The 21,552-nt window shown below is 39.8% G+C and overlaps 1 protein-coding gene across 6 annotated transcripts in view; it reads right to left on the bottom strand.

Moving 5' to 3' along the window:
- Positions 1 to 275: 275 nt before the first annotated feature.
- Positions 276 to 21,552, bottom strand: part of FHDC1 (FH2 domain containing 1) — a 38,001-nt gene continuing 16,724 nt past the window's right edge. For 5 of the 6 annotated variants that reach the window (XM_064510835.1, XM_064510833.1, XM_064510836.1 and 2 more), the window contains 8 exons: positions 16,561 to 16,646; positions 16,375 to 16,475; positions 13,618 to 13,688; positions 13,406 to 13,513; positions 12,440 to 12,510; positions 9,774 to 9,891; positions 7,385 to 7,549; positions 276 to 4,339 (listed from right to left, as the gene is read on the bottom strand). In XM_064510835.1, coding sequence (XP_064366905.1) covers positions 2,297 to 4,339; positions 7,385 to 7,549; positions 9,774 to 9,891; positions 12,440 to 12,510; positions 13,406 to 13,513; positions 13,618 to 13,688; positions 16,375 to 16,475; positions 16,561 to 16,646 — 2,763 coding nt within the window. In that variant the 3' untranslated portion in view covers positions 276 to 2,296. The remainder of the gene's footprint in view (positions 4,340 to 7,384; positions 7,550 to 9,773; positions 9,892 to 12,439; positions 12,511 to 13,405; positions 13,514 to 13,617; positions 13,689 to 16,374; positions 16,476 to 16,560; positions 16,647 to 21,552) is intronic. The other variant, XM_064510837.1, reaches the window with a different exon arrangement.

The following is a 21,552-nucleotide window of genomic DNA, read 5'->3' as shown; positions in this document are numbered from 1 at the left end:
ACATACGATGCATACAGAAAGGGCTGCATCCGCCATCTAATGCCTCTCACATTAGACCCAAACCTGTGCAGGAAGTCCTGCCTCAGGAACACTCAGAGGCTGAACTGCATGTCTTAGGATAAGAACAAACCCAGCATTTTAACTGCCAAAATTACTGCTGCAAAGACCTTCATTTGGGGGCTTTCCCATAGTCACCTAGACCCAGACTCCAGCTGCTCAAGACCTCCAGGACCAAAGCCAAAACTACAACAGGAAAGAGAAGAATAAACCTCATACCCAGTAAATGGGAAGTTTATTAAACTACCAAGTTACTCCGAAATGTATAAATGTTCCATTAAATACATTCAGTTTTCTTTTACACAGATTTATAGAAATTTATTTACATATTCCAAACACATTTAAATTATTTTTCAAGCTTGCTACCAATAAAAGTTTTTTTTTTAAAAAGGAAAAAAGTCAATCACCTGCTCTTGCAGGTGTGCATACACACAGATACAAATAGGGAGAAGGGAGATGCTTTTGTATTTAACCCACAAGGGAGGCAGTATCCAAAAGCTTGTAAGATTTAAAGCAAAAATTCACCCTTGCCTGGCAGTGGGCCATAAAAATTCTCCCTGTGAGACAGACTCAAACAAGAGGCCCTATGTAATACTTTATGGTGTTTGGGTATGATGTCTGCATCAAGATTTGCTGGTACGTAGGAAGAGCGAAGGGCCCATTGCCAAATTCAAGACACGAAGCTGGCTGTCCCTGATACTAGCCCATGAGAAGCATGTGAGCAATTAAGTGGCTCATTCTCATTGAATTACGCACTCCTAGCACTGAGGGATAGAGCAGACAAGCAGATCTGTTACTGGTAAGTCAATATCACTTGTCCAAATAGATTTTCCTTTTATTTTTTTATTTTATTCTTAAATGAGGCTTCATTCATAAGTGAATAAAAAGGCAACTCTTTAAATAAGATGTTTAGGAGAACAGTGATCAGTTTCCCCCACCTACATCCATTTCTCTTGGAAAGGTGCATAGCATGCTGAACAAGTTTTCCCTCATTCCCTGTGCCTTAGTCTGACAGGATGTTAAAATTTGTATCTGCAGGAAAAAGAAGTGTTTTTATTTTGTAAAAAGCTTATCAAATACTAGTTCAATTCATTCTTTAGAGTCTTTAAACATTAAAAACCACATCTGAAGCAACCAAGGAAGTCCACAAAAACATTGCCATGCGTAAGCTATGTGTTTCATGCTAAATATTCGTGTTGACGAGGAGAGGAGGAGGAGGAGGCAGGGAAACCGATGGCTTGCTCACAGACATTGCAACATTCAAGTAATCTGGTAGTAGATAAACCATTGGAAACATAGAATGGTAAGAAAGTGCTCTACACTACACTGCAGCCTTCAAGAGCTGAACTGCAAACATCCTTGATATGTATCATAAATATATGGCACTTCTGTATAACAAAAAGCTGATAAGCTTGCTTGTGACTGAAACAAGTCAGATTAGGAGTAGTCATCATCCCAATGGTTACCGACAGCCCTTCCAACAGGCACAGCCTCCAGCTGTGCTACTCGATGCAGCACCAGTTGTGACTACTTGTGCATGCAAGACAATGCTGCCACATTCTTGGAAAAGAAACTTCCTGCCCAGCAGAAAATTTTCTCCAGACACACATACATTCATTAAACATGCTATAAATTCTTCAGTAAGGTTAAAGACAGCCACAAACAGCAAATGTCCCATTTCACTATTTTTTGGCCAGCAGTTCCCATTCTGTCCAATTGCCAGCAATGGACTTTGCAACAGGCAAAAAGAGTTCCTGAATCTGAGGAATTAAGAGCAACAAAAAGCACAACCACCTAAGTTCATTTTTGATGTTGTTCCACAGGATTCACTTTGACATCAAGAAAGGAACCAACCAGCATAAACACTTGAGTCTTAGGAAGAATTTTATATACAAAAAAAACTGGCCTTAACCCACGTTTTCTGTCACAAAGCATTTCATCTTGCAGTTTAACTTCCTTAAAGTTTTTGGCTTTTGGTGACCTACCACATCACAAATGCGCAAAGATGTGTTGCTACACTTGTATTCCATCGCAGTAGCTGAAAATACATTCAAATTTATACAAAAGGATTTAGACCAGAACACAATTAGTTGCCCTTTTCCAGTGGTGTGTGGTACTTTGATGAACACATGATGATGCTTATCAGCAATATTACTGTTTTAAGTTATTTCATGATACAGACAGCCAGTGCTTAAACAAATGTTCACATTCCAAGACAAAAAACTCCTCTTCCAAACTCTTATTTCAGTAATGGCTTCAGTATTTTACCTATTGTGGTCCGGTTTGCATCTTTGAGTTTAAGAGAAGACTTCTCCACTGTACCCTGTTCCTGTGACGCAGGCTCCACTTTAGCGCTGACAGTATGCTGAAGGATGCCTCTTCCAACAACCCTGGCACTACTTGCTCTCTTTAATGTACTCCCACTGTTTTCCTTTGGATTCGGATCATCCGAAGTCACTGCTGGCTTTGTTTTTGGCAGCCTCTGGGACACAGACCGTGTGATGGGTGGAGGTTTGGATGAGCTGCATAGATCCACTTTTGCACGCTTTGAAGAAGAAGCCACTGTGTTCCTCGCAAAATTTGGGACAGAGGATGGTGCCTTGGGAGCACTGACTGTGGCAACCTTGGTGTCATCTGTAGGGGTCTGGGGTTTTACAGTGGAGCGACACATCTTTGTTTCATCTGTCTTTGATTTGACAGTACTTCTGACAGGTTTAGAGCTTGGCTTCTTGAGAGAGACTCTGTCCCTCTCAAAATGGGCACTGCTTGAGGTGAAAGTCCCCCTTTGCAACTTTGGCTCTTCTACTGATACGCTATGCCTGTAAGGGCTTCTTGGCAGTGTATCTGTTGTGCCTCGGACAGAGCTGCGCCGTGACAGTCGAGTTTCCACAGTACTAGTTTCACGGAGTGCCGGTTTGGCTTCCGGCTTTTTCATGCTGCTTGGTGCTTTGTTTGACCGGGAAATAGGCACCACTTTCCTCATACTTTCATTCTCAGAGGCATTCAAAGTTCTTACGGGTCTAGAAGGAGCTGTGTGGCTAGGGCGAGTGCCACTAGATTTTGAGGAACTTGGAGATCTATCTTTTAGAGAGTTTCTCTTTGGTCCTGCTGCATCTTTACTTTTTAAGGGCTTTTCTTTAGAGAGGGTGTGCTTGCTATTGGTATCATCCTTATCATTTGCAGAAGTGTGAAGAGACAGATCCTTCACAGAAGCAGAATTCAGGTTTGAGAAGACTGTTCTAGCACCACACTGAGCATCATTTGTAGAAGAACGTGCTTTGCCAGTCTTGTTCTTTATTTCATTGCCTGCTGATTTAAAATCATTTCCTTCTGAAGAGTCCAATGTCAAAGAACAGTCAGTGGTAGTATCTGACACATAGAACATTGGCCCATCTTCTCTACTTCCGGAAACACTTGTATCCATAGACATGGGACTGCTGCTGCTGGGCTCTGAAGCTTCACTCTTGCAACCCACTGCTTTGGCTTTATGGTTGTGGGCCTCTTTGGAACTTCTGCAAGCTGGAGGCAGGTCGTCATCCGCTGTGCTGAGGGAATGCAGGCTTAGATCATCGAGGGTCTCCAGGTCTGTTCCACCAGCATCCTCTAAATAAATTAAAGGTGCGTCTTCTGCAGGCTTAGTGCCTTGAATATCAAACTTACGTAATCCTTTAACAAGTTCGTGCTCCTCAATTGCAAGGGCCAAAGCATTTATATCTGGAGACTCCTCGCAAGACACATTGGAAGCACGTGTGCTATAGTCAGTGCTCCTCTGTGAATAACGGGCACCAGTACCAGTTGAGCCACCAAAGTGACTGGATTGAGCTGGAGGCAACTGCAGTAGGTCACCACTTTTCATTTTGGTTTCAGACTGTTGGAGTAAGTGCAAGGTATTTAAATTGAGATCTCTACTTTCTTTGGATTCAGTCCAGGCTACGCTGGGTCTTGCTTGTCGGGTGTTTGCACGGGGAAGGCTGTTAAATTTGTTTGAATCCTCATCCTTTGAGATCTCCAGGAAACTCTGCAGTTCCCTGTCTGCAGTAATTCCTAGAGAATGTCTAGACCGTCTGGAATTGGGGTTTCTGTAAGAAGGACTTTGAGGTCTCTGCTGCAAGAAGGGAAGAAATTCTTCAAGTCCTTTTTTGGCCAACATCTCTACATCATTTTCACTGCTGCTTCGCCCAAAGCTCCCAAGCTCTCCAGCTGCCCAGGATCGACGCTTCTCCTCCAGCTCCTTTCGTCTTTGCAGATGATGAAGCTCCTGGATCTCTCGTTCCCTATTTTCCTGATGAGGAAAAGCGTAAATACATGTTTCAGAGGACAGTGTCCTATGCATGAAAGTGATCTTACATAAATCTTTCTTTCCCATTTTTCCTACCAAGGTTAGTTCCCTCCACCATCCCTCCCCACAATATACATACATGCAGAATCACCATGGCAACTAGATATTCTGCAATCATTAACCATATGGAAAGCAGTTCCCCGCATAACTAATACAGCAGGCACATAAATCTGGTCAGCATAAAAAGCACTGAAAAATATGCACGAGTCCAAGAACATGACCTGTCAAACAGGACTAAATTTCAAGTTTACTCAAAGAACTCCTGCAATAAGATGGAGAGTTTCAAGTCTCCTCCCAAAAAGTTTAAAATGAGTTTTATCTGGTGAGTAAACTTCTACTGAGCATTACAATCATCCTTCAAGACAAAGCTGCTCAATGAGCATACAGCCAACGTGACCACTCCATCCTCCATTACTGCAAAAATTACAACTGTTCCTCAGCAATTTGAGCTTCTACAGGGAGCTACTTACCTCCAACTCAAGCATAATAGATGGGAAATTTTAGGAAAAAGACATTATTTAATTGGATATGAAAGCAAATAACAAAAGTTTGCACAATGCCTCATAAACAGTTTGACAGCAACTGACACCTCTCAAGGACCATTAATCGATACCTCATTCGAGTTTTGGATCTCTTATTCGTTGTTGGCTTCAAAAATTGGCAACTACTCCATAGAAGTTGCCCAGCGCAGGCTGAGATTTTGGCAGCTGGGCTGAGGGGTTTTGATTCAGGAAGCCATAGAAAGAGATAGTTTGTGTTTGAAAACAACACAGTAACACATTTCTACTAAAATTATTGGCAGCGAATTACTAAGAACATCAACATTTTAACTGTCACCTCTAGGCTTCAGATTTAATCTGGCTGAACCTTCAGTTGAACTTTCCAGGTTATTTTCTGAAATGCAGAAACTGGTTTTCTAGAATCAGTACAGCTGCAGCAAAAGAAAGAAGGGGAGGGGCTAGTCTTGACAGAGGATTCAGAAATGACATAATTTTCCTACAGGGTTGTTAAATCTGTTCTCAGCAAGCCTATATGACACACTGTTAAAAAAAAAAAAAGAAAAGAAAAGAAAAAACACCACACACCCACATTTGTCTGAAGCTTTGTGTAGTTTGATCTTTCCATTGTTGTGACAACAGAAGAGCTGCACAACTAGAAGTAGTCTCCTGAAAGCTTTCAGTAAACAAAACAGCCTAATGCCAATGCTCTTTTTGATGAGTGAGTTAATCTATACCTCTTAGAGTAGATTTCAGACTACATTGGGCTGTGAAAGATAAGACGCATTAGAGACCTCTGGAACTTGAACGGCTAGGAAAAAAGAACAAAAATCTCACATTTCAAGAAAATATTCTGTGGTATGGAGTTTTTTTCTTTTTTTCCCCACAAGAATGGAACTACAGAATGTATTCTTGCCAAATGCTGAAGCTCAACTTTAAATATTGCTCTGTAAAAGGAACTGGTTAAAAATAGTTGTAGATATTACTGATCACCATATTAGAGAGTGAACATAACCTCACCCAAAACATGTTTCTGGAGATTTTATTCAAAGGAAAAAATCTACTTTAAATACACATAGACATGCTCAAAAATTGCAAAAAATAATGTTTAAATATTTGAATTATATGCAAATCGCCATTGTGGTATAGTAGTCATCTTTTTAGACTGCTGGTTGTTGACATGTTACACTGATTTGTCACAATTGGAATCTTTATTTTGAATTGTTCTGTTAATTTTGTGGCGACAGAGGTTAACCCATAAGAAGCATGTAGTAAGAAAAAGCCTTTAATATTAGCAAATGAGAGACTAATCTGTGATTTTTAGAGTGTGACAACTTACTACAGACAGAGGAAGGAAGATGTCCACATACAAAGTCACCTCTCATTACAATATTTGCAATAGTTATCACCATTTGGTTTCATATGTTTACATAACATTCACATACATGCATACCAACATGCTGTCTTGGGTGGAAAAGGCTAGGTAAGCTAATGGCACAAAGAGTGTGCTAGCTGAATATCCTGTTAGCCTGCTACAAATCAATATTGTTCTTTCCTCTTTTCTGAGCTAAAGTTTTTATAGAAAAGTGCTGTCAAATGCAGAAGGCAGAAAACAAAGAAATTACTGGGTCCATCTAATTCATACTATTTATAAAGGCCTTAAAATTATTTGTAATGATAGGCGGTTTCCTGAACCTAAATTGTAGCTGATGCTGAAAGCATTCCTTGTCTACACTCATCTCCGACACCACACTTTTCGAAATATTTGGGGCCAATTCAGGATACGTGGTAAAAGAGTGGTCACACTAGTGATGAAGTAACTTTGTACTGTAGGTCTGTTATCTTTTGTGAGCTTTTAACCCACAAAAAGGATTTGAAAGAACAAAGTGGAAAACAAAGTCCTTACTTTACTTGACAAAAAGCATCCAGTCATGGAACAAAGGGGCATGACAGAGCCCTTGCTAGTCCTGATTCAGACTGTTACATCCATGCAGCGTGTTGCCTCACTTCTAGGCCTTTCCACTGACCTAATATTACCGGCCCAGGGCCTGAACAGTCATCTCTAGTTGGGAAGTCTCTGCAATCTGTGTCTCTGCTCAGCTTACCAATCACCAACTAGAAGACGCTCCCCTGAGAAGGAGGAGGAAGCAGCAGCCCACTTACAAGTGGGCCTAGAGGTTGCCCTGACATACTGTCTCATTGGTCTAGCTGGCCCACAGCAGAAGATATAGAGTAGAGAAAGAGTTGATGACTGGACAGTGGGATTGCATACCGGGCTGGGTGGAAAGACCATTTCACATCTGGCTTACGGCAAGAAATGCCTGTAGGAGGGCAGCTTGTTATAGCTCATTTTAGCAAATATCACAGCAGATAAAATGTCCCATAAGCACACATACAAAAAAACTTAATTCCAATGTGAGCCAATATTTATTTCAAATAAATATTTCAAATAAGCATTTCAAATAAACAGAAACTCATTCACTGCTCTTACCTTAACAGCCTTGTTGAACCTTATGCAGAAGTCCCTAAATATCTGGAAACATTCATCCAACTTCATAGTTTCTTTGTCTTCACAGAAAAAGTCAATGAGAGCATTCCCCTCCTTCTGTAATTCTCGTTTCTGGTGTTCAAGCTCCTTTAGGTGTCTTACAGCAAACTGCAGGAAAACATATATAGCGTGAGCCAGACAGATAACTTAAAGACATAGCAGATTTATATATTTTAGGAACCAATGAAATTCATATTCCAATGTAGGAGCTGTTACAGAACCCAGGACATTAAGACTTTGAAGGCAGAAAGAAGTTCTTGTCATTTCAGAAAGTGATTAAGGAAGATCAGGGGAAATGAATCAATCAAAATTTAAATTCTAGTGCCTGGGATACAAAGTGGGAAAAAATTCAAAACTTGAACAGACTTAGAATTTTAATTCTTAGATGAGTAAAATCAAAGACACTTGGGAGACCCTTGAAAGCTCCACGTGCCTTACTCTCCCATTTTTCTTTGCAACTTTCAACTAAGCTTAAATGAATTAATTCCTTTTCCCCAAAAACATGTGGATAAATTCATGGATATTCATAACACAATCAACTCCTTCCTCAGTCTACCCTTGACCATGACAGAAAGGCTTTCATGCCAGACAGGTAAGGACATGCAGAAAATATATATATTTTAAAACATCTAGAAAATGTCCCCATAAAGTAGTACTTTGAATCATAAGTACAGAGATACCCAGAGAGGGCTAGAGTAGATTGGTGAAAAAAGATTCAAGAGGAAGAGAGTAAGGCTGTGGTTAGACTTTAAGCAGCAGAACTGCTTAAAACAGTTTCAGCAATTGCCTCTCTGTCTCCCCCATCTGCATCCCCAGCCATTCACTCCCATCCTTGCACTGTCCCACACCTCAGAACACATCTGGCTGAAAATAACCTGGAGAGAAGAGTTACTTTCCAGACAAATCTGTTCTCTGACGCTGTCTAACCCACAGACACCCATACACTGTTGCCACCGCAGCACAAGGGTGGGAAAACACAGTTGGAGGCACTGATGATCATTTAAGCCAACCCTGCTGCCAGGAAGTTACTTGTCAAATTATGCCAGTAGGGTAGGAACAAATCTTTACCTGTTAGCCGTAAAAAAAAAAAAAAAAAAAAAAAAAAAAAAAAGCTGGATTCAGGATAAACTGAGATAAACTGGACAATTGACAAAACACATGGAAAATTAGTTCCTCCCACATATTTCAGTAATTTATTCATGAGGAAAAGCTAATGAAAGCTGACTTTTAATCAGCCTGGTTATCACTTGTAATTTAAAAACAAAAACATGAAGTGTTTGTGTAAGGTATGTATTTGTAAAATGATTTTTTTCCCAACATTTCTTTCGGAATGTGGCCTAAACAAGGTTGTAGAGTTACATAAAACCAACTATTAAATTAAAAAAAATCCCAAACATGTTAAAACACGACACTAAAGAGTCTGGATGCAATGGATAAAAGCCAATAATTCAGAGTGAATGAGGACACCTATTTCAAACTTAGCCCACCCCTTTCTTCATCAGCTTCACATCTTCTGAAAAACTGCAGGGACTATTAACTACATTTGCAAGTTGAAAATCAGGGCAGGTGAAGTTCCAGATCAACACCTGCTTTCTTACTTTTAATAATTATCTATAGCATGAAACAGAAGAATCATTTAATTGAAGTATTATACATATTTCTCCAGGCACCACCACATACTCAGAAAATACTAAGAACTCTGCTTCAAAGTTAAGTGCTCTGCTTCAAAGTTAAGTGCTGTATACATTCATATCTATAAAAGTTGCTGGAATACTAAAAAAGAAAAGGAGAACCCACCCAGAAGTAATAATACAAAATAACACACTCTCAAAATGATATACTCTGTGCTGAGGGTAAATTAGTACAGAAAACAGTCCCTTAATGTACAAGCTTCTAACAATACCTCTTCAGTCACCCAGCAATCAGGATTTATATGCATAGCATAGTCTTAGCTAAAACTGACATGCTCCAGAGTAATGTCACAGCTGCCCAAAATATAGTATCTGCATGTTAAGTACAAAACCAGAAAGCAATCCAAATAATCTTGTATTTTAACTACGGATCTTCATCAGTCATTTCACAGACATTAAGCATGCTTGCCTAACAACCCTCAGGCAATGTACACTCAATATCCCTCCCTGTAAAAACACAATCCTTCCAACACTCTTACTTGACAAACAGCATGTAGTTGAAACACCTTTGTACAACTGATAGGGTAGACATATTAACACAATGCTTCTGTTTATTAACATGTCCACACATATTACATCCAGCTGAGGAATGCTCCTGTATTCAAGTGACAGTAACACATTAGCACTGATACCCTACAAACCTGGAGAAAGCTTTCCATCTGGTGAAAGAGTTTGGCATCTCGACGAATACTATCTTTAACAGATTTTGCTTTGAAAGACAGTGAGTGGAGTTCTGCTTCTATATTATCAATGGATAACCTAAAAAATAGCAGATACAGAGAATGTTTATTGAGGGGAAGGAGTTGCCCACAGGTTAGCCACAATATGCTTCAGAAATGGCTGTTTAACATGAGGCTCAAGCTGGCTATCAAACAAGACCTGCCCGTTCAGGAAATCTTTCCAGAGTAGAAACTGGAAGTTAGCAGAGAGATAAGCATATTTCTCTTTATTTGCAACCTGAAAAGATTCCCACGGGGTGTGGCTTCACAATTAACTCAAGCCAGTCCTATTCAGCCTTACCACCAAAAAGGGCGATGCCGTCTTGTCTCTGACCGGGTGTTCCTTTTCTTTCCTCCGTGCCTGTGCTAGCATTCGTTTGCTAAACGTCAGCCATATCTGGGAACCGAAAACTAACCCAGCAAAAGGAAAAAACAATTTGCTTCCAGATGGATCATTTGCTTGGTCCCGCTCAAGTACAAGAGCTAGCACACAAGGGAGTCAGAAGAGGTAGTCAGCTAGGACTGCCCATTTCAGCAGTAGCATTCGGCACTGCAAAACTGCACGCTACATTCTTCTAAGCAGTCACAGCAACGCAGGCCACCCAGCCTCAACCCTGCAGTTACAACATTTCATCCTTCTACTACATATCAGCAGCAAAGCTCCTGGTTTTAGGCAGAGAAAACTCGGCAGACAAAAGACCACAGCAAATATCTCTGATTTGATGGAGTCCAAGCTTTATCCTGGGAGACCCATATTCCATATGACAGCGGCTCCAACTCTCACCTCTCAGTCACCTTGAGGGCAAATGCTTCAATACAGATGGCAGTTCCTTCACAGGAAGGACTGATCTTTGCCTAGGAATTGAAGTATTTCAGTCTCCAAAATGGTAAAAATTAACAACTGCGTACACTCTCCTACCTAAGATTGTTTCACCAGTAGCATGACTTTAAAACAGTAAAGCTGAAGAATTTGCAGCAGACCAATTAAAGTACCTATGGCCAAGGATGGTGGCAGCATGTATGTTTGTCAGCAAACACACAAATGTATGCTGTTCTTTGTCTGCTTACTTCGTCTCCAAAGTTAACTCCCTGTTCTGGGCAGATCATAGATGTTTTAGCAAATGAGGAAAGCAGCAGATGCTATAGGCTATATTTTTCTGCCCGCTAAGGAGGAGGATGAGGGACTACAAGAAAAGAAGGCAAGGTGATAAAAATAAAGAGCATAACAGTAGTTGTTCTAACATGCTCTAATTGGGAAAATTTATGAGCAACTTGTACATGACAGTCTTCTCTAATAAAGATCTTCCTCACGCCCATCAGTAAGACAAGAATTTTGTTTTGTTTCATTTTTCTCTTCAACCATGCTTAGAAGGTTATGTTGTAAACTCAATAGGTGTAGAAAACAGTCTCTTTCCTACAAAATTTCAAAGTATAGAGTACACTGCCCGTATAGATTTCAGCCTGAATTACAACAGATTTTCAGTGTTAACAAACGTGATCAAAGAACAAAGTGGCTAGAAAAAACATCACAAGACTAGAGATTCTGCCTGTTCCCCTGCTGTTTGCCAGGGGGCTTGGAGGCTGAGGGAAGCTGCGTAGGCAGACTGCCAAGGAGGTGTGTGGGTTGGATGGCAGAGAGCCACACAGGTGGTCCATCAAAAATGTTCTGATTAACTCCACAGCCACTCCTTCCCTCAGAAGATTTCGGAGTCCTTTGCAGACATTACTTAATACTGCATCAGATCTAAGAGATTGGATCCATTTTACAGCATGGAAAAGAATGTAAATAGATTGCTCAAAGATCAAGAGCAAGGAAGTAGCAGAATTGGGATTGGAACTGCAGGATCACTAGCTTCCGGTTCTGTGCTTCAGACTGCACTGTCTCACAAGAGCAAGTACAGTTATCAAAGTATGAACCAGGTTCTGTTTAAAATTATGCAGCTGGAGACCTCAACATGAAAACAACACAGAGCCCCAACCCCCCTCAGATTTTCCATTTGGCTGAATAAACATACCAGCACCATATTCATTCACAGGCTGCAGAAGTGTTCAGGTCTGTGACAAGTTCACCTGACACAGAATGTTGAAGTCCACAATTTTGAATGGCTCATAATTTAATATCCAGAATAGAGAAGAGCTACAAGTGAGGTGGCCTCCAAGACAGAAACAGAGAAGCAAACCAAATATCAAGAAACATCTAACAAAGCCCAGGTCAGCGCCTGTATCTGGTACCAGGTTTGGAAAAAGTCTTGTAGCCAGCTCAGGTATAGGTGAAAATTGTATTAAGGAAAACCAGTAAAATGCTTTTAGTTTGACCTCTTAAAAGTAACATATATGCTCATCTAGTTGGCAGAAGTAAACCCTACAAAAAACCTATGGAGATCATGTCATAAAAAACCTCATACCTGAAGGCACATTGCAGGCATACTTCTCCTAGCAAACGGAAATGAAGCCCTCAAAGCTACAGTAAACATTTGTAACAATCTCAGTTTTCGTGCCAAGACTTCTGTGAGTGAGCTACATAGCTTCACAAATAAGAAATATCCAAATCATAGTCCAACTGTAAGATCTCAGTTTTCCTGGCTTACCTGGCAGCATCATGAACATCCTTAATTTTTTCTGAAAAGTTGAGAAGAGCAGCATCTTTCTTCTGGGCTTCCTGAAACAAACAGGAAAACAAAACAAAACAACCACAACCCATTAACATTGCCTTACCATGGTAAAGTACTTAAGTCAAGCACTTCTAAAGCTTTTGAGAGGGCACTTAAAAGTTTCTCTCCTACACTGTTTTTCTTTCAGTTCAATCCTGACAACTGAGACGAGACACCCCTTAAAGAAAGGCAGGGATCAGAACTAGAAACTTTAAACAACAGCTTCCATTTTGCAGTGCACAACAATAGCCGCTTCTGTCAGTGAACAAAAGCCACATGTATTAATAGGGAAGGTTAGGGAAAGACCAATTTACTGATGGCCATTGTTTGAGCAGATACAGTGCTTCCCACCCAAACATCAATTAATACTCCACTGTTAGCTGACTGGAAATCTGTTAAGCCAGCTTGTACACAGATAACCAAAGTCACATATGGAAGCATTTAAATCCTCTCCCTTCTTAAATCAAGAAGATTGAAAGGAAGGAAAAATTAACTCCAAAAATCTGCATCAGCTTTAAAAATACGTGTCAATCACCAAGGTGGGGGGTAGGGGGAGGGAAGAAAAGCTGCCTGGGAGATCCAACAGGAAGATTAAAATAAATTTTATCAAAAGAAGCCACTTCTATGGTAGAAGCATTCACGACAGTAATGCGAAAGCTACAACGAAGAAGACGGATGAAGGGAATCTTCTACATCATACAGAAAAGCTAAGGTTTTTTGGGTTTCTGGATAGGATGACCAGACATCGGACAACTGGTGAATTTTGTGGCAGGAGAGGAAAAAAAAGCAGGATCAAAGCCTTAAAAAGCCTTTTTTTCTGAGGCACATGGCCCCTTCTATCATCAGTCATCTTCGGTTCTAGACTTATATCAGCTCCTTTTCAGCAAAATAGCTTTTGTATACCAGAGCAACAAAATGCAGCAGACTCATCCCAGGTTTGTTTGCTTTTGTGTCCGCCAGCTTGAGCAGTGATGACAGTTTAAATCCAACAGCATTACCAGCATAACCTCCCTAAAAAGGAACGAGCAAACAGCTAAGGTACATGACATCAGTGGACTGCAGTACTAATAAGGAAATTTGGTGAATCGGCCATCTCCATTTTGGATGTCACTTACCGCATTCATAATATTCCCAGCCTGGAGGACCAAGTGCAATATGGAATGTAGTTCCTCACAAGTCATTAACTCTGTAAGGAACAGAAAATTGCTGTCCAACACTTGTTTGCTTAGAAATAAACACACAGACAGTTACCAAACTCCATTTCACCTCAAGCTTTTAAAGGTGAAGATTTTTATTTTAACAGGAAATTACAATAAACGAAAAGGCCATGGGAAAAAAATGGTACTATATAATTCAAAGTTAGAAGCACAGTTGGCAAACCTCAAGTATATGTTCAGACTTTAGCTTAGCAAGTGTAGTATTTCCAAGGCAACCCCCAGCAGCTCACAAAACATTTGGAGCCTAATGCTGAAAGTGTCTCATGCAAGTAGTTAAGCATTCTCACTACCTACTAATTCCAATGTGAAGCAAGTGTTCTGCACCTGGCAGGAACCATTTGCCATCTTTCAGGATTGGGCTTTTTAACAATAACTTGTATAGGGAGACTTAACCATCAGGCCTGAAAAGATATCAGGTAATGTTTAAATTTTCCTTGCTTATCCTACTCCCTCTATGAATCACCATTTTATTTCTATATAGTCACCAACTCAGAGTGGCATGTATTTTATCTCAGTCACATCATAGATAATTTAGCACAAAATTATATTTGGTGTGATGCAAAGACTTAAATGGAATAAGGTTGCCTTTTAAAGCTTTTCCACCACAGAAGCCTGTTTCCTACATATTCTGTTTTTGCAAAATGCACAGCAATACCTTATCTGAATTCATACACCTTTCAATCAGCCATTCATGAATACAAAACAATGCACGTGCTTAAAAGTTACCAGGACGAGTACCTTAGAAATAAGATATAGAAAGCCAGAACCATAAAGAGTTAATAAGTTAGCATTAATACAAATGCTAAATTAGCACAAATGGCACCGCACACTAAATAACTGCAAATCTGCAAGCCCCCATATGGCAAGAAAAATAACACAAGTTGCTTTTAATGTAAGGTACTGTAGTCTACACTGATGAAAATAATTAAAGGTGGATTCCTTAAAATGTTATTTATTGCAGCACAAATACTTCTAAAATTATTTTGCTTCAAAGTCCACATTCTATAATTTACCCTGCATTTAACTGCTTAGCACAATACAGTAATCGATCATTTTGGAAGCAGATGGCCCTTGTGCCTTTGGATTTCAGTATTTCTGCCCTAAAAACTTTTAACTAATTAAATAGCCTTTCATCTAACAAGCCATAGATGAGGAAGCAAGGAGGAAGAGGAGAGAATACAAAAGAGAATATCAAATTTCACGAAGCCAAGAAGAGAAGACAACATCTAAAGATTTTGCACAGTAAGAGCCTGCTCAGCATCACTATGAGATATATCCATTTGCAGGCTAGATGAGGATCTATCATGGTATTCAGACCACCCTAAACCTTAGTGATTATCAGTGTTAGAATTTAAGTAAATATTCTTTTAGTTTAATTACCAGGAAAGAAACCTGGGAGAATGGAAAAGAAACAGTTTCCTAAACAACTTGAGGCGATCAAGAAACCCTGAAGTGAAAAGACCAGAGACCAGCACGTGACTCAAGTGGACTGAAAACAAGGAGGTTCAGTCAGTCTGATTTGCATGACTGGCCTGATGCAGGAGCTGGAGACAAAAGCATCTCCTCTGGAGGCAATGAACTCAGCAGTTCACAGATGTGCTGGGTGAAGGACATGAAGGATAACTGTGCATGGCTGCTTCTATACAGAACCCATTCACTCTCTACCTCTATTGCCCAAAACACAAAGAACGATTTGAAAGAGCTCCAGTAAAAGGCCAAACTCAAACCTTAGCTTAAGCAGACGGGCATTTTTCTGGGTCAGGGAGGACCCGTTCAACACCCATGGTTGGGAAGAATATACCGGGCTTTATTCCCCATTTCTTTCACTAAAAATGACTCTCCTAAGCATTGGTGCTCATAGTTGAATATTCTTACTACTGTGGCCCTTTTATCCCAGTGGAAGTAGTCTAAACAGTGCTCCAGTAGCTGGTCATAAAATTTACTAGTATGAAATGGGAGTTTTCATACTGAGAAACAGTACAAATAGTCACTGAAAGGATTTGAAAAGGTCAGCATTAATGTTTAAATGAAATTAGGAAATTAATTATTTTCCTGCAGAGCAAAAGACACCAGATTACTTTAGGAATAGCCAGCTGCAGCATTTCAAAGCTTGTGCGATGTAGAGAACAGGTATTCAAGAAAAACAGAAGGCAAAGAAATGGCAACAGAACTAGTCTCTACAATAAAGATTTTGGCCCACTAATACTGCCACCTCAAAAGGTAACCAGATAGAGAGAAATTTAGAAACTATACAGTGATTTTCTCCATGGATATTTGAAAGGGTGAGCAAAGCGGCATAACAAACTGATTGAATAAGAGTTGCAGTGATACATGAATGAGCAAACTGTACTCAAAAGACAAAGATTTGTCCTAATTTGGCCATGGCCACCTTTGCTTTTGTCAGTTTGGGCTACATGGTTTGTAGGCTTTGGTCACAAACCCATTGCCAGTGTGTCCAAAGCCTTTAGGTTTTTGACTGTGGAAGCAAAGCAAAGCTTCACCAGGCACACCCTGATGGCATTTGTCAGAGGGGAGTTAGCTTCCTTTTAATAGCTACTAGGTTCCTGAAATTCAAGCTCTAGCATTCATAATGCAGACTAATTAACATGCTAACAAAAACAGGAGTATTATGCATGTCCCAACATGTTTAATTACCTTTTGTTGCCCGTCTTATAATTTTCATGTCATCTTGTAGCGAAGCACAGGAGGGTGAGAACTCCCTCTCTAGCACCATGGCTTCAATCCTAAGAGCATAGCTGGAGCACACAAACAAACAGGCTTAGAACTCAGAGCCAAAACAGAATGTTTTTCATGAACAGAATAAACCTGTTATCTCCTTACTTTGGCACCTGGATGAGTAAATACATGAAGGAATCAGCCTGAGACAGTTTTGATACATCTCCATCAAAGGCTTTAAATTTCTTTACCTAGAAAAGAGAAAGAGACATTAGCAAACAACTTTACCAAAGATCAGGATTAACCTGTCTTTGGAAGGAAACACCTTCCAAAGGTGTTTAACAGGAGGAATTTAACAGGAGGGATTAGAGAGGCCACTCAGTGACTGACTGAATGGCTTCACTGCCCAAGCTTCTGTAATCTGCACACATCCCAATCAGAAGAAAATAAAACTAGTAACACCACCATTTCTCCCAAAAACCTAGCAAGGCACCCCAGCATAAAATATGGTGCCAACATCATCTTGCACCTCCTCTGCTTCCCCAGCTAGTCCCTCATGCTCACTCCTTCAGTGTGTTTAAAGACTGCCCTCATCACTATGTTTAGAACACTACTGTTCCCGTTTCCCTGAGAGAATTAGCTCTTTTCTCTCCGACTGCTTCATTTGGCATTCTCTAGCTGAATTTTTTGTCTGACACAAAATAGCTGCTTAGGTGATGATCAGAAAAATGATGCTTGACTCTTCAGCAAGTGTGGTATACTGAGGGTACAGCCTAAAATCAGCTGTGTTCAGCATTTCATAGGACTGTGTAGGCTTCTTTGGCACAATGTCACTAAGGTTTAAGTTACATTTTTTCAGAAACTTGCTTCAACTGTTTCCTCTAGAACTCTTGTAAGGGGTAAAACTTCACAATCTTGACTTTGCACTTTTTCGTTCATATGAAATACTTCAAAGAAAAATGCAAGGTTGCATTTTCAAGCTATTTGTGGTCAGTACTGTGAGAACACCATTTACATGCAAAGGAAATATCACTGCATTCGTTTTGTCTATCTCCCTTCCCAGCTCCACCAAAATCCATCTATTTGCATGGTCTGGAAGCCACTGATCTGCCAACATACTTACTATTCATTTATATGGAAAAACTGGAAAATACATGCACATATGTCTAAGCATAACTGGAATTTCTTCCACATTTTCCAATACAGAAATCACGTCCAAAAACAGAGCCCACTCCCAATTATACTATTTCTTCATTCCACCACCAATTTCACATACAGTATCACTTGTACATTTCCCCAAACATGGATTTACACACTAGCCCATCATCCTTCTCTTCTACAACATTACACTTAAAGCCCATTCATAACCCCATTTACACCGCTGGTCTTCAGTTTTAGAAAGTATGCTCAGCTATCCTGGAAAGAGACCTGCCATATCAGGGCGTTAGCAATTTTCAGGCTGCCACAATTTACCAAGACATCCACAAGCTTTTCAAAACATCAGGCTCCAAATTAATCACTTAAATTATTTTTCTATTTTCACAGTAAAAAAATGTAATATTGATTTATAATGGAAGACAATATAGGCTTGCTAAGGTAGGAACTGAAAATAAACTCTGGACCAGCAGGGAAAAAAAGCAGTCTTTTAACAGCTTTGTTCTGCTTTATTCCCATTCTTTCTCCATACCACAAAAAAAAAAAAAAAAAAAAAAAAAAAAAAAAGGAGTGTTGAGAGCACATTTTAAGAAAAGCGCAGACTAAACCCAGAATAACAAAACTTTCCAGTTTTAAAAAACAAAACATTTTAAGCTGAAGAAAATTCAAAATTAAAGATTTGTATTTTTTTCAAATTAAAAAAGGATTTATGACAAAGAAAGAGAATTCTAATTAATAGAGCAATTTTTATTCAGGCTATCTAGCTCCATTTCTTAATCCCCATTTAACTCAAGACATTTGGACAAAAGCTCCATCTAAAGACAAACTGCATGCCCACTTATTTGAGGCCTGAGAAAACTCCTAATTTACAGAGTCATCCAAGAAGTCCGCCAACAAAAAACAGGAAAGACCAGACATGACATTCCTGATATTTCTAAGGAGCTAAACAAGCAAGACACAAACCAAAATAAACACTTTTTCCCCACATCATGAAGTGGGGGGTGGGAGATATCTACTATCTCAGTTAGTCTTTGCAGGTGGTTCCTTTAACCTAGCTTCCAAAAAATGGTGGTCTACAACCTAAAAAACAAGTATTGCAAATTCTTCAGTCTTATTCTAGTATGTTGCAAATCTCAAAGTTTGCCTGAAAAGGATACAGGTATTCAGATTTTAAGAAAAACTAACAACAACAACAAAAAAAAACCTAAAAAAACTAAAAAAATGCCCACCAAAAAAGCCCCCAAATCAAGATCCCCAAACCACAGAAAATTACAGGAAGGTGCAATTTTAAGATTTAAATGCACAAAAAGTAAACAGCAAGAGCTGAGATGTTCACAGGAATATTAATTTATTCATACTGCGTGTGCTATATTTAAACATGCTTTTGACAGTAAGTAGTAATCATTGTTATCTATAAGGAATGTTAATGCTGCAAAGTGATCTTTGTTTCCAGACTGCTGAACTTCTCAAAGCATTTTACAGACACTAGATGAAATCCTCTTTCTTCTACCCTATTATAGCAGGACAAATGTCCAGAGTGGTACAAAAGAGTACTAAATCCCAGAATTCATCCAGGGGAGGAGTTTCCCTTCGCAGGCTCTACAGAAGACATTCACCAAGGTGCCTTCTGACAGATAAGATGGGGTGGGGATGTCACAGTGCAAATATTTTGAGCAGTAAAGTCTGCCCAAAAGACAGTCTGTGTAGTCAGCTATAAGATATAAAGCGGTGCTCACAACGGCCTGGTAACACCTTTTACAGCCCATGTCATCCATCTTAGCCCCCACCATCTTTGTCCCAGATGTCTGAAACTGCACCTTTATGAGAAGCAGCAAAGACTCTCACCTAACAAGTCCCAGCGTTCAAGAAAGGTGAACGATAGTGACCCATGACCACAAATACACAAAACAGAAACACAGAAGGGTTGTAAGGTCCTTTCATCCTTTAATTCAGCTCTGCATAGCCTGATTCTCCATACATGTCTAAGTCTTTCAGATCGGAGACTGACTCTCCTATTAACACAATCTTCAAACTGTACATAGTCCAGGGAATAGCTCAGGTCGAGTTAAGATAACAGTCTGCTGTATATTCCCTCCTCATTACAAATTTCATAATTGAAAAAGACCAGTCATCCCCTCATGAAGCAGAAAAATTATATGACTTAATTCACACTACCTGTAAACTGAAATAACGGCTTCTGAATCCCAAAGCTAAAAATTCCTCAACCACGTTCTGCAGAGCCACCCCTCGGCGTTGCAAGTGAGGCTCCTCAAACGCCCACGAGGCCGGCCTCTTCCCTCTGCAGCCACGTTGCCTAACGCTCCTCAAAGAGAACCGCGATTCCCCATAACTTCTAGTAGTGGGAATCTAACTAAACCATCAAACACAGCTACTAAGAACTGCTAAGAAACTGTGCGGACTGTCAACAAAGTTCGCTATTAATCATGTTAACAGATAGAGTTGATAGGTTTATAATTAGTTTGAGAATACAAAAGAGCTAAAAATGGGGTTTATTTTTAAATCACAATGAGTAACTGGCCTTGATCGCCCCTCTCCAAGCACAGCAGAATAATTTTCCACAACAGTATACAACTACGTAACAAGATACAGTTGTGTAACGTATACATGCAAGGAAGCCTAATTACATTGTAAGCTCAGTTCTGTATTACTCAAACTGGGCACTAATGTAATTTTTCATTGTATTTGTATATGAAATATATATTTGCAATGTCCATTCATGCCCACACACACAAAATCAGATTTTAGATACAAGAGGTTCTCACATACGTAATTTGGTTTCATTTTAAAAACAGTTATGAAACAGAGAGAGCCTGATCTTTTATTTGATTTGCGAACAATTGGAGTAGATATGCCTATTGTAAATATATCATTATTTATCACAGACAGGAAAGCTACTACATTCCTGCCACTCAATTTCTCAGATATTTTCAAGCTACCAGTAGCAGTTTTTTACTAGTAGTTAGTTTTTACTTTATGGCATAAGAGAGATATGCTGCACTCCTAAATGGAAATCCAGGATCTCTGAAGGAGAATGTAAATCAGTATACCTCTCATCTTCATATGTGGCTATAATAGAGTATTTCCCCACATTCAAATCAAATAAGTCAAATAATCCCTACATTACAAATAAATAAATATAGCCAAGTACAGTAGTCCAGAAAAGTAAACATTTTCTGTTTTTTGTATTTCCATACCATTGCAAACATTCGGGGTACTAAAGAAAAACCCAAGTGAAAAACATCAAGCCCCCCCAAATGCAGTGCAGTGGCATTCAAATCCAAAGGCCCATGGGAAAGCAGCTAATGTAATGTGTATGGAGACACCACAGGGCATGTGCATGGGGAATGGCAAACCTCTATCAGCAGACAATGAGAAGAAAAGGAGAAAAAAAAAGTAGCTAACACAAGGGTTGAAAAAGGAAGCAGGAGATGAAAGCTATGAAGGATGGTCAGCCATATACAGCACTGGAGGAAGAAAGGAGAGGAAAGTAATACATGAATGTGGTTTGAAAAGCATAGAGCTGACAGACAGGAAAACATCCACTAGAGCAGGGGAAAGATGACTGGGTTTTAAAACAGTACAAGAGCAAAGGACAGGCTTGAGACACTACAAAGGAGGCAAGACAACATGTTGATAACCTGGGCGTGCATGTGTGGGGATGAGTTGATTAGCAGTATGATATGCTTTCTTCTGTATATATTCAAAGTACAAACCCTGGCTATTCTAGATCGTTAAATACTGGACTCTCTCAACCTTTACCAGTCTGGGCCTGCTGAACAGTGCAATGATGTGCACATAAAAGCAGCTAAAAGATTCTCCTCTGCTTTGGTCAGGGTGCCAGGAATCACAGCTGTCAGACATTTTAACAGGTCATAGTTAAGAAACATAGCTAGGAATCTCTTCAGAAAGGGTATAGCAGAAAAGGCCATTGCTTCAGTCAAAACAAAGGTTCCCTGGACATGAAACGGGCTGTAACAGGAA

The sequence above is a fragment of the Dromaius novaehollandiae genome, chromosome 4 (genome assembly GCF_036370855.1).
Source record: "Dromaius novaehollandiae isolate bDroNov1 chromosome 4, bDroNov1.hap1, whole genome shotgun sequence".
Taxonomy (NCBI): domain Eukaryota; kingdom Metazoa; phylum Chordata; class Aves; order Casuariiformes; family Dromaiidae; genus Dromaius; species Dromaius novaehollandiae.
This window is presented reverse-complemented; position numbering and strand designations above follow the sequence as displayed.